The 12,440-nt window shown below is 34.7% G+C and overlaps 1 protein-coding gene across 2 annotated transcripts in view; it reads right to left on the reverse strand.

Annotated features, from left to right (window-relative positions):
• Window positions 1-12,440, reverse strand: part of LOC120327520 (intermembrane lipid transfer protein VPS13D-like) — a 101,077-nt gene that overhangs the window by 82,682 nt on the left and 5,955 nt on the right. For both annotated transcript variants that reach the window (XM_078114635.1, XM_078114634.1), the window contains exons 3-15: window positions 11,207-11,311; window positions 10,420-10,546; window positions 9,323-9,436; window positions 8,640-8,765; window positions 7,450-7,630; window positions 5,955-6,081; window positions 5,069-5,237; window positions 4,287-4,489; window positions 3,650-3,789; window positions 2,671-2,902; window positions 1,800-1,933; window positions 1,229-1,290; window positions 122-296 (exon numbers count right to left, since the gene is read on the reverse strand). In XM_078114635.1, coding sequence (XP_077970761.1) covers window positions 122-296; window positions 1,229-1,290; window positions 1,800-1,933; window positions 2,671-2,902; window positions 3,650-3,789; window positions 4,287-4,489; window positions 5,069-5,237; window positions 5,955-6,081; window positions 7,450-7,630; window positions 8,640-8,765; window positions 9,323-9,436; window positions 10,420-10,546; window positions 11,207-11,311 — 1,895 coding nt within the window. The remainder of the gene's footprint in view (window positions 1-121; window positions 297-1,228; window positions 1,291-1,799; window positions 1,934-2,670; window positions 2,903-3,649; window positions 3,790-4,286; window positions 4,490-5,068; window positions 5,238-5,954; window positions 6,082-7,449; window positions 7,631-8,639; window positions 8,766-9,322; window positions 9,437-10,419; window positions 10,547-11,206; window positions 11,312-12,440) is intronic.

The following is a 12,440-nucleotide window of genomic DNA, read 5'->3' on the forward strand; positions in this document are numbered from 1 at the left end:
CCCTACCTTTACCAAGAAGGGCCATTATACAGAGACAGAATTTGCTCATTCAGAAAATAAAGTCACAGAGAAATATGCACTCTCTCTTGGCTAAATGAAAATTATTTCTTACTGAACCTACCAGCTGACTTGAAGAACCCTTTTACTCTTTCGACCAGATTTGGTAAGAACGTTATAACAATCGGTGCAGAAGCGATTTCAAGTCTGTTTGTAAAACGATTTGTTTCTGTTCTGGGTTTGTTTTGATACAACAGACTGAAAACTGTAGATTTTTCTGACTGTAACTCTCTGGGTTCCTGGAAAAATATTGAAAGTAAGTCAACTCAAGTTGGAAATATTTCTCCAGAAAATATGAATCACAATTAGAAGCATTTATATTTACTAAATTTATCTATCTTTACCGTATATATCTGTGAGCAACAATGTTATAATGCAGCAGTTTTTGGTTTTATATATACAAGTACTCAAATTTTAATCACATTGGTTTTGAAAAATACAAACACAAAATCATCTCCCCTCCCCCTCTCAAATTATTGGAGTATGCTAACTCACAGATGGTAAATGACAAGCATATTCATGTTTGCATATTCATGATGAGTAGCATTATTATTAATTAGAGTTCATTGGTTTTTATGTTTGAAAGAAAATGCGATAAGGCAATAGGTCCCTTTACCAGTTTGGGTGTGGAATTAGTTATACAGTTTATTGCGCCATATTATATGAAGACTCAGATGCTGATTAAAACAGATGAAATGATTGACAGATTGACAGATAAAATGCATGTAATCTCCAAAAACAACCTCCATCCCCCACACAAAAAAAGAATAATTTGGAAATGCAAACTCAAAAGCAAGTTTATGTTTGGCAACTGAGATTGTTCTCATTAGCTCACCACGATAAGTGTAGATTACTTCTTGTTTTAAGACAGTGGTTCTCAAGCCACGCTCCCTTTTTAGGGTTGGTCAAGTCTCGTGCCCCACGTCAAAAATAACTCGATAACAATAAGCTACAAATAACAGATAGTAAGACAAAAGTATTTTTCACATAAAAAACATGTTGAAAATCTGTGGTTGGAACTTAAATATCCAAAATAAAGCAGCAAGATAAATTAAATAAATATTTTTATTTTAAACAAAACCGGTCCCCTCGCCCCACCGCTTGAGAACCACTGTATTAAGACGTTCGAAAGAGGCAGTGTGAAGAAATTTACAAGAAAGATATAACGAACCTTATTTGAAGATAAAAGATCGAATAGGCCCTTGATGGAAGATGACATCACATTCTCAGCTTCTAGAATTAATAGAATTCCAAACAAATATATCATTTTTTTGGTTTGGTTGAATTATGGAATATTGTTTATCTTGTTATGAGCTGTTATAAACCCATTTGAAGTTATATTTTCCAGCATTAGTAAAAACGATATGTGAGAATAATTGAGTAATAATACTTTTGGAAGTCTAGAAATTCACTTGGATATTATCACACCCAATCAATATTAATCTGAACATGTGACTCGGGATGCTCCAGAAGTTTGTGTACCAATATGGAGGTAACTAATTTTGTTCGCCTATTTTACATCAAGTTGTGTAGAGGGACTGTAACCTATGGGCAGGGGGTATATTTACTCGGCTAACACAGACAGTCCCTGAACTTGTAATATAACTAAAATAAGGCAAATCGGAATGAAATTATGGCCTAACCTGGTACATACACTATGGAAGTACTCTTATACCTCAACAAGTACTCGTGAAATGAACTTCTTCACCTCAGCCAATTATTTTAAAAAAGAACCAACTAACCTCTGGGAGAATGTGGAACACTGTCCAATAAATCAACTTGTGGTTTTATCAATTCAGAAAAACAACTTCTCTTGTTGCTCAGATCTTTCACGAATAAACCACCGAGATCAACTCTCATTTCACTGGACTTGTATCTGAAAATAAACATAATAAAATGGGAATAAAATTATCAGGTTTGAGGATTTCCAGAGAAAAATTATCAATAATAACAAGATTAGCTGTCTTAAAATTGAATGGCTATTTATGACATTTTCAGTCTTCGAAAAATATAAAATTAAATGGGGGATGATAATTCTAAGCCTTGGATACGCCACTGACAGTACATCATAGTTGGGGACTTATTAGTTGAGTCAAGAGCACTTTCATTATCAATTTTAAATACTTGTTGTAGGTGTAAAATGCTTGTCTGAAGAAGTCTGACCTCAGTCAGACGAAACGTTACAGAAATATATTTGTGTTCGTGTGCAGCAGGACTCTTGAATTGAACTGAAATGTTAATATGCTTTTTTGCATTGATTTGTGACTTGACAGGCCTTCAAATAAACGCGGTGGGTTACTTTATGACCCACCGACCAGTAGTTTAACCATCCCTGCTGCAGAAGATAGTTATACAAGTTGTCCATTAGGTCACTTAACAATATCAATTTTGTTATGAAGACAGTTCTCAATAGATCTTAACCAGGTTTGTTGTTTTTCAATCAGTAATTGTTCAAGTATTTTTACTTCATTTAATACATCTGTATGGTATTGATACAACATATAGTATCGATAAATTCCCTTATCAATTTTAAAATCTTTTAAGACTTTATGGACTCCCCAAAAATTAAATTTAACAGTCATTCATAAATTTTATACAATACTCATTTAATACCTTGGCCTCCACTCAGTTGTAGCTGACACATCCCGGAATTCCACTCCAATGAAAGGAACTGATTCTAATGTTATTGGATCTCCTGTTTCTGCACCGTCCTCATGCAAAGTTAACGTACCAGCATCGAGAGAAAAACTCAAATTTAAAAACACAGAATCTCGTTTCAAGAAAGTATCGTTCGTGTCTTTTTCGGATAATTCTTCGCCAAACATTTCATACAGTTCATCTTCATCTAAACAAAAAAAAAAATTAAATCATCTAGTATTTTAATAAAATTGAGGTTCCATGTTTATAAATCTGATTTTATTAATAGCAATGTTCCATATTCACATAGTGCTTGCCATCAAACAGGTAATTATGCCACATGGGTGGGAGGTGCAAACCTAGAGAAACAATTATAAGCATTATGAGAGATGATTATCATTGCACCCAAAACGATACAACAATACTAGCTATTCTTGGACTGGAAGGTTCAAATCTTGATTGTTAAAATTGTGTTTAAAAAAGTTGCATCGAGAACGATAAAACATTTCAGCAACTCCTATACAGGTTTGGGACAAAAAAGTCGTGATTTGCCATATGACTAATAAAAGTCTTTTACGGCTTTACATTCCCCAAAGAAAATTCTTTTACTATTCAAAATTGTTCCAATACCAGTTCATGGCATGCTAGCAGTGATCAATGGTAACACAATATCCCTAATCAGTATGATATCAAGAAAATTAGAAAGATTAGAATGGACCAGTTACAAAGGTTAAAGTTTAATTTTTTCGTACGATTTTTGAATCTGTACAAAATTTTAAGCATTAATTTGATTAATAGATTTTGGTGACCATTTAAGCATTGATTAATAACAGACTTTTTATTTAACTCATCAGCAGTAAATTCTCTCAAATTACTTTTATTTCAATGTTTGAATCAGAGTCTTTCTTTCCAAAATCTTCCAAATTAATAAAAGTTAGAATGAAGGCTGACTTACTTAAATCCTTATAAACCGAATCATGTAGATTCAAATCCACGAGATCTAGACTTTCTTCCTTTTCTTCAATCTTATCAACATCAGTTGTTTCAGCAGTTACTTCAGGCTGTTTTTCAGAACTCCATCCTCTTCCCCAACCACTAAAAACATGAAACATGGGTTACTCCGAAAACTGGCTCGGCGGTGTGGCACATTGTGTTAAACGTAAGGAATACGATCGTCACCGCACCTTTGCTTACCCTGCGTGGCTTAGCAGGTTCGAATCCCATGCGGGGATAGTTATGTGTGAGAGGTTTGTTGGACTTTTACTGGACTTATATACTTTTAAGTCGAGTTAATACTGTGTTGATAGTAATTTCAATTTTTCTAGCTTTGAGGTACAGAATGCGAGGGGAGCGTATAACATCTAACGTTTGGGAGCATTTTGTTTTTAAAGTCTGATGGATTTGCAATGTGCAATCACTGCAAACTTAAAATAAGCTACTGCAACATCATAGGAAGTCTTTTAAAGCATTTGAAAACAAAACATGTTTTATTGTAAGAAATCAAATGACTGAGAAAACTCTCAATAAATTTATTCATGAAACAGCACATTTGAAAAAAGTTTAAAGATTTCAAAAATGATTCAAACACCTACCGTAACCAGCTTCCCCATCCTTTCCCTTTGTTTTGCTCATTTTCATTCTTCTTCATTGAATTATCTAATTTTGTTTTTGCTTGTTTCTTTAACAATCTTTCTGTTCTTTCGAAAACAACTTCTCGTAAAATTTGGATTTCATGAAACGTCAAATCTTTTTCAATATCAAATATCTTTGCCTCCAAAAGTGCTGACTCAGCAGTCTAAGAAATGAAAGCATTGATGCTAGAATTTTTTACATATGATGTATTTATACGCATTTTGCTCAAAACAAGTCTCTGAACAATCAGTCACTGATATGTCAAGAACTACTTTATTTTGGAAGAGCCGATATCTTTTGCATTTCCTACTCAATTTACAGCATCCTTGGTGAAGCGGCGGGCATAACGCATTGGTTCTCAAACGGTGGGGCACGTACATTGACAATTTTTTGAGGGGGCATGAAACTAATTAAAAATATTTTTTTTGTTTTGATCCTGTCTGCCTTATTATGGACATTTACATTTTTTCATTTTGGATATTTACATTCCATTCACATTTTTTAACATGTTTTTTTATAAAAACATACTTCGCCTTACTATCTGCTATTTGTAGGTTATTGTTAGCTAGGTATTGTTGAGGTTGGGTGCGAGACAAATTCTAAAAAGTTCGAAAACCATTGTTTTAATATGTAGAAACACTCCAACAAATAGCCCACTGCGCCCACAAATTTGACTGATTGAACACTATCTAAACATAAAATACTCTTGACGAGTCTAACAAAAATTCGATTATCATCTTACTTGCATCTTTTCCAAATCCATTTTTGATTTGATGACTTTTTCATACATTCTGACGTATTCAACATTGTTCTTTGCTCTGTTTAGTATAAACGACTTGGAAGATCGCGTCTTCAACTTTTTGATTTGTTTTAAATGTGTCTCTATCGCCCATTCCCACCATTTTTTAGCGCTGAAAAACAGAGATAAAACAGGAAATTTAGTACGGCATTGAAGTTACTTCACAGAAACAAACACAGAATAATACATGAAATATAGGGTGTCCATAAAGTCCTAAATTTTTTTAAAATGCAAAAGGAATTTATCGATACCATATATTGCTTTGGCCCTCACAGATGTATTGAATGAATGTATTAAATTACTGAATAAAAACAACAAACCTGGTTAAGATATATTAAGAACAGACTTCATAACGAAATTGTAAAGGAACTTTATGGACACCCTGTATATAATATTTTAAGCTCTTCCTGTTCCCTTTCATTCTGGACTAGTGATATGAACGGTTACCATTATGTCCGGTATGGGATTAGTTGGCCAGTCATTCGGTTTCGGATGCATGGACTTGATGGTGAAGGCCGAAGGGTCAGAATTATTATGCCAGTGTGGCGTTTCTCTGACCCAATGTATTCTCTCGAAATCATGAGATCTATGTTCTACATTAGTTTTAATAATTGTCTTTTGAATCGAAAGTCACTACTACAATAGTGTAGTACTTTGTCTGAAATTGGTATATCTTTGCAAACCCTAAAATTCCTTGCACACCCCCCTAAGGGATCGCGACCCCCAGTTTGGGAACCCTGCGTTAAGCCAACATAGTTCAATCTAACTTCCTAATTCTTGGCCTTTCCCCTCCGCACTTATATGTAATGAACAAGTGACAGGATTCTACCATTTTTCAAATGTTCCAGTTGGTCTTCCATCTTTGTGAATATTTCGTTTCTCAGATCTTGATAATTCAGATGCCAGGAAGATTGCTTGTTTATATTGGGTGTGGCTCAAATGAAGAGATATTTCACCTGAAATTGAAAGTAAGCGTCTTTGTAACCAAACACTATTTATTTACTAATTCTGCAAAGCAAATATTAAAAAACCACATTAGAGAGCAACGTAAATCTCATAAACATCAAAAAGTACATAACTGCGACTGCCCAATGGCTCCACTTTATTACAACAAGAAGGATATGGGGTAGAACAATAAAAATTTGTTTTAAACTGCAGTATCAAATAAAGGCATTAAAAACTATATGAGAGAGCAATGTACAAATACAGTAACAAAAATACACAACTGTCACTGGTACTTATTGACTAGCGATGACGCAATTTATTTACAACCAGCAGAATGAAGAGTGGAACATTAATAAAGCATGTCAATGTTTTACTAATCCATATGCCAACACCATATAACACAGAAGGTCATAACGATAAAACTAATAAAAACAGGATAAAATTGGATTTACAAATTTGTTGTATATTATATGATGTAATACCGCTAGGTGGCGCTATTGACCCAGACTGATTTGACCTTGTATATCCGAGCCTGTGATTCTTGTTCTATCTGTGCACGTGTTAAGTGCTGACTTGCTGTTTAGTCTGTTACTGCTATGGTTGTAAGTGCTGGACTCTTATAATAAAGTAGTGTTGTAATGAAAACTTGGTGCTTGTTTATAAAGATCTAAAGGCAGAATACACTACAATATTTATCCTGGGGGAGAGAGAAATTTGGCGCGGCGGTGTGGCTCAACGGGCTAAGCGTTAGGAATACACTCGCCACCGCATCCCTAACTACTCTGCGTGGGTTCGCAGGTTCGAATCCCATGCAGGGATGGTTATGTGCGAGAGGATTGCTTGACTCCTCACAGTCGTTGGGTGGTTCACGTAACCGCTGGTCGGTTACGGCTTCCTCCACCACCAAGTCCATGCTTCCGAAAAACAAACAATATAACTAATCCCATACCCGACTTGGAATGGTAACCGGATGAGAGGCCGTGGTTCGCCATATGGATAAGCCGTCTTATCGGCTTTCCTCTCCCCGGGATAAATATGTAAATCCTATCCCAAATCGCGATAGGATGGCTCAATCATATGGTCTGACCTGGTTACCAGTCCATGTTGAGTATGGGATTAGTTAGCTAGTTATTTGTTTTTAGATGCATGGACTTGATCATGGAGGAAGCCGTAACAGACCATCGGTTATGTAAACCACCCTACGGCGGCGCTGAGTTCAGCAATTCTCTCGCACATAATTAACCTCGCATGGGATTCGAACCTGCAAACCTACACAGAGTAATCAGAGGTGCAGTGTCGAGCATATTATTAACGCTCAGCACAATGTGCCACACAGCCGAACGATAACGAAATAATAGTTGGATAACAATTGCACATACCTAACATCACCCCCAATGAAATTCTTGGTTGATTTTTTGACCTCAACGGCAAAGTTGATGAATTTTTTGTCAGTTTCGCTTGACCGCACACAGGAGTGAGCAGAAATTGCGATCGCTTGCCTTCTGGTGTTTTCATATCAACATTACTCGTGCTCGATTCTTCCCATTTTTGTAATTTTTTCTATAAGAAAGATGTCAGATAATAATATATAAACATTCAAAAAAAAAAGATTTGAAGTATGAATGTCCGAAGAAGTCTGACCTTGGTCAGACGAAACGTTGAAAAAAATATATTTGCGTTAGTGTGCAGCAAGATTCTTGAATAACTTAGGATAGTTATTTTTACTCTTGCTACAGCATCCTTGCTTTATATGCATACGGATCTGCCGGCACAAAAACCCCGCATTACCTATTTCGAAACTTCAACTTGTCTTTACGCATTTTTGTATACGCAGAATAATGACCACCCGGTGGCAGTAAAGAGCTGAATCACATACTTGACCTATCAAAATTTTAACCCATTAAGACTTCGAATTTCTCATGTGTTATAATTCTTTTATTTTCTATAATTTTACTGCCATAAAAGTATTATGCACCATTCACTATATGAGAATATCTTTGGGTCGCATAATTTTACAAATTTATTATTTAGAAAATTTGGGTCGCTCGAAAGAAAGAGAACCACTGTACAAATGCATAATTCAATACCATAACTGTTCATATTTTCAGTAGCTCTTCCCTCTTTGTCACCATGACGATAAAATATTTTAAATTTTTCACACGCCTTTGTCTTACCATACATATGGTTAAATGTCCATGACAAATACAAGTTATGAATGACTTCAGATGTGAGTATTTAAATACTGTTTTATTTTTTTGGTATTCAACCTAGACGCCAACAACATCGAACCACCCCTGCGCTATACGAATCATAGTCTGTGTAACGAGTGAGATATCTTGGCTTAATTAAACAAAATAGTAGGCGGTCCAGAAGTGTGTGCAGCAATATGGAGGTAACTAATTTTGTTTGCCTACTCTACATCAAGTTGTGTAAAGGGACTGACACCTATGGGCAGGGGTTATATTCATTTGGCTAACACAGACAATCCCTGAACTCGTAATAAAACTGAAATAGAACTCTAAGCTGGTACACATACTACATGAGTACCAAATAGTCCAATTCTACTCACACTGAGTTCTTCTTGAGGCAAGTCTCCTACCATCTCAGAATCTGCGTCCCAATATACTGAAAAGCCATCGAGTTGGAGCAATTTATACATCATTTCTGATATCGTTCGCTCACCACTAGTAGGAATCTAAAATATTTTATAGCAATAAAAAACTGAATAAACACGAAAAAACCTAACTAGACTAAAAAAAGCCAGCAAGAACCTCTTTATCAAATTCAGAAATATATTCTTAGTAAGTATAGAAAGAGCATAATGGTCACCAGATCTGAATAAAGAAAAATCTGAGTAAACTCTACCAAATATTTTATATATTTCTATCAAGTATCCTAGATCACGGAGGAGAGTGCTGTATATTACACCTTACAATAACTATAAAATAACCTCACTTTTCAACCCAAAAGTTGCTCATAAAATGATGAACAAATAGTAGTTGGTTTCTTTTTTAAAATTTAAATCAAATTCTATATATCGTACTAGCTATATACACTTTAAGATAGCTCATTTACAAATTTACAAATGAGGGTACGGTAATGAATATTGAGGAAAATATGAGAAAATGCACAACACTAAACGATGATCAAACAATTAACTTGATTTCTTTAAGATATACAAAGCATGTGACCTATCGTCCAGGCACATTGAAGCCAAATCATGGTTGATCCTGCAAATTTCATAGAACTTACCCATTTGTCATCTGTGGATTTTGATGTTAAATTCTTAATACAAACTCCGCAGGAAAACTTCTGGGGAAGAGTGACATCATCTTCATATCTGATATGGACATCATGGATTTCAAACTAAACAATGAAAAAAAGTGTGATGAATATAAGAATAATAAGTTTTAGAATTTATTATTATTTATTTTATATTGAATATAAAAATAAATAATAAATTTTAATTTAATAGAAAAATGAAGTTTTAAAAATAGAGCTTTTTCCCCTTGTGGCTGCATTACCCTAGCCTTGTTCAAGGTGAAGAATATAAAAATAAATAACAATAAATAATAAATTTTAATCTAATAAAAACAATAAAGTCTTAAAAATAGAGTTTTCCCCCTAAAAAAATACAATTCCTTGCGATTTCAATAAGCCTTGTTCAGAGTGAAGATGTTCTAACAGCTCATGAATTGAGACTGCTTTATTATGATAACTTTCCCAAATGAAACTTAACAATGTTTAGATTAGAGAATTTAGCCGAGATACAATTAACCAGTATTTTTTTTTACAAAGGAACCTGTTCAGTGATCAGCTCAGACTAGCCAAAGTTATTATGCCAATCAGTCATTTTTATGCAGAAACACATCATCAAAATCAGATTGTTTTGAATAATTGTTTAACACTACCTTTAAAAATCGATGTACCAATTGAAAAAATCGACTTGATTTATTTGGCCACATCATTTCAATCATTACTATTGAAATTAAAAAAAAAATTTTTTTAAAATATATTCTTCCTTTTTATAAAGATGATGTTGTCAGGAAAAATTAAGACCAGATTTTGATACCTCATTGAAATATTGACTCCAACTTTAGTTATGGGTTTTGAGAAAATCTAATTTTGACAACGAGGTCTTTGGCATATGCAAGCACTCTTTAATTGCCTATTAAAACTGCTCAGCCAACTCAAAGCTTTTTGAGTTTCAGCCAAAAGATTTTGACTGTGGTAATCATCAACTAAAATGTGAACTTTTGATTATGACTTCACAACTCAGCTTTTTACTCATACAAAACAAAAAAACATTGGAAATTATCAAGTAAAGAGCAATTACAAAACCATTCTACCTGTAAATTCTCCATGATAGTAGTAATGATACTTGAAGAATAGGAATACCAGACCGAATACAAGGAAGTATTCTGTCCATGTTTTGCTCGCCATTTCTCTTCTAAAGCTTCAAGCTCTCTTTGTTTCCTGGAATATGAAAGGAAAAATATGAATGGCGCTTGATGACTCTTTTTCTGACTTGGTTAGTTTAGTAACAATTTTAAGGTTTTATTCAATGCTTATCGAATTTTGTGTCATTGCACATCAATAAATTGTATTTTTTCTGCAGCACACATAATTTATCAAACTTCTATTCATTGCAGCATGGTTTAATTGAGGAATTATAAATACCTACGTAAACCAACTCTTTTTACGTTCTCAGAATACCTCAAGCTTATTAGTGAAACAATAATAAAAATCAATACATTGCCTAAAAATATTTAAAAGTGTAAATGCAATTGGGCAGAAATATTTTATGAGCTTTTGTTAATAAGCCATTAAATTTCGCAGCAAACTAACATGTCGGCGCAATCAATCCGAAAAGCTGTGGTGTAAATCCTCTGGAGAGGGTTATCTAACTTGAAGTGGTATCAGAGTGCTAGATAAAACACTAGTTTGATGGGAACACACTCAACCTCCAATAAAATAATGCATATTAATTTATGATATGTTATTTAAAAAAAAAGCAGATTCATACAATAACCACATCATAATTGCTATATTATTAACTTTCCAAATTATACAGCTTAGAAAATCGAACTTTTTTTGAATGTTTGAATTCAACAAAATATTGAGGTTCACACTCACTGTTCCTCCTTTTTCTTTTTTTCTTCAGTTTTATCGACAGTTCGTGTTGTTTCACCGGGTCCAACTACAAGCTGCAATCGATGTATTTCTACAATCCACGGCTCCCTGGAATGACAAAAAGAGCAAGACTCTTGAATCACTTAAGATAGCTATCTTTACTCTTGCTACAGTATCCTTGCATTATATGCATACGGATCCACCGGCACAAAAGCATAGAAAAAGGATAAGTAGTTAGTCTCGCAGAAACCAAATCATTACCTTAAATTTGAATGTTGCATAAAAGCTCAATTAGTCATGCTGTGCCAACCCTTGACACCTCACCCAAGGTGATGGGGCAAGGTATGTTGAATCAATGGCTCCCTAGAATGTCAAAAAAATTGTACCAGATAAATCGCAAACCAATCCCTAAGTGTTTGGTTTAAACTGACGTAATCTGACATCTTACCCATGGTGCAAAAATGAGGCAAGGTATGTTGAATCAATGGCTTCCTAGAATGTCAAAAAAATTGTACCAGATAAGTCGCAAACCAATCCCTAAGTGTTTGGTTTAAACTGACGTAATCTGGCATCTCACCCATGGTGCAAATAATGGGGCAAGGTATGTTGAATCAATGGCTGCCTAGAATGTCAAAAAAATTGTACCAGATAAGTCGCAAACCAATCCCTAAGTGTTTGGTTTAAACTGACGTAATCTAGCATCTCACCCATGGTGCAAATAATGGGGCAAGGTATGTTGAATCAATGGCTGCCTAGAATGTCAAAAAAATTGTACCAGTTGAGTCGCAAACCAATCCCTAAGTGTTTGGTTTAAACTGACGTAATCTGGCATCTCACCCATGGTGCAAATAATGGGGCAAGGTATGTTGAATCAATGGCGCCCTAGAATGTCAAAAAAATTGTACCAGATAAGTCGCAAACCAATCCCTAAGTGTTTGGTTTAAACTGACGTAATCTGGCATCTCACCCATGGTGCAAATAATGGGGCAAGGTATGTTGAATCAATGGCTTCCTAGAATGTCAAAAAAATTGTACCAGATAAGTCGCAAACCAATCCCTAAGTGTTTGGTTTAAACTGACGTAATCTGGCATCTCACCCATGGTGCAAATAATGGGGCAAGGTATGTTGAATCAATGGCGCCCTAGAATGTCAAAAAAATTGTACCAGATAAGTCGCAAACCAATCCCTAAGTGTTTGGTTTAAACTGACGTAATCTGGCATCTCACCCATGGTGCA

The sequence above is a fragment of the Styela clava genome, chromosome 7 (assembly GCF_964204865.1).
Source record: "Styela clava chromosome 7, kaStyClav1.hap1.2, whole genome shotgun sequence".
Lineage (NCBI taxonomy): Eukaryota > Metazoa > Chordata > Ascidiacea > Stolidobranchia > Styelidae > Styela > Styela clava.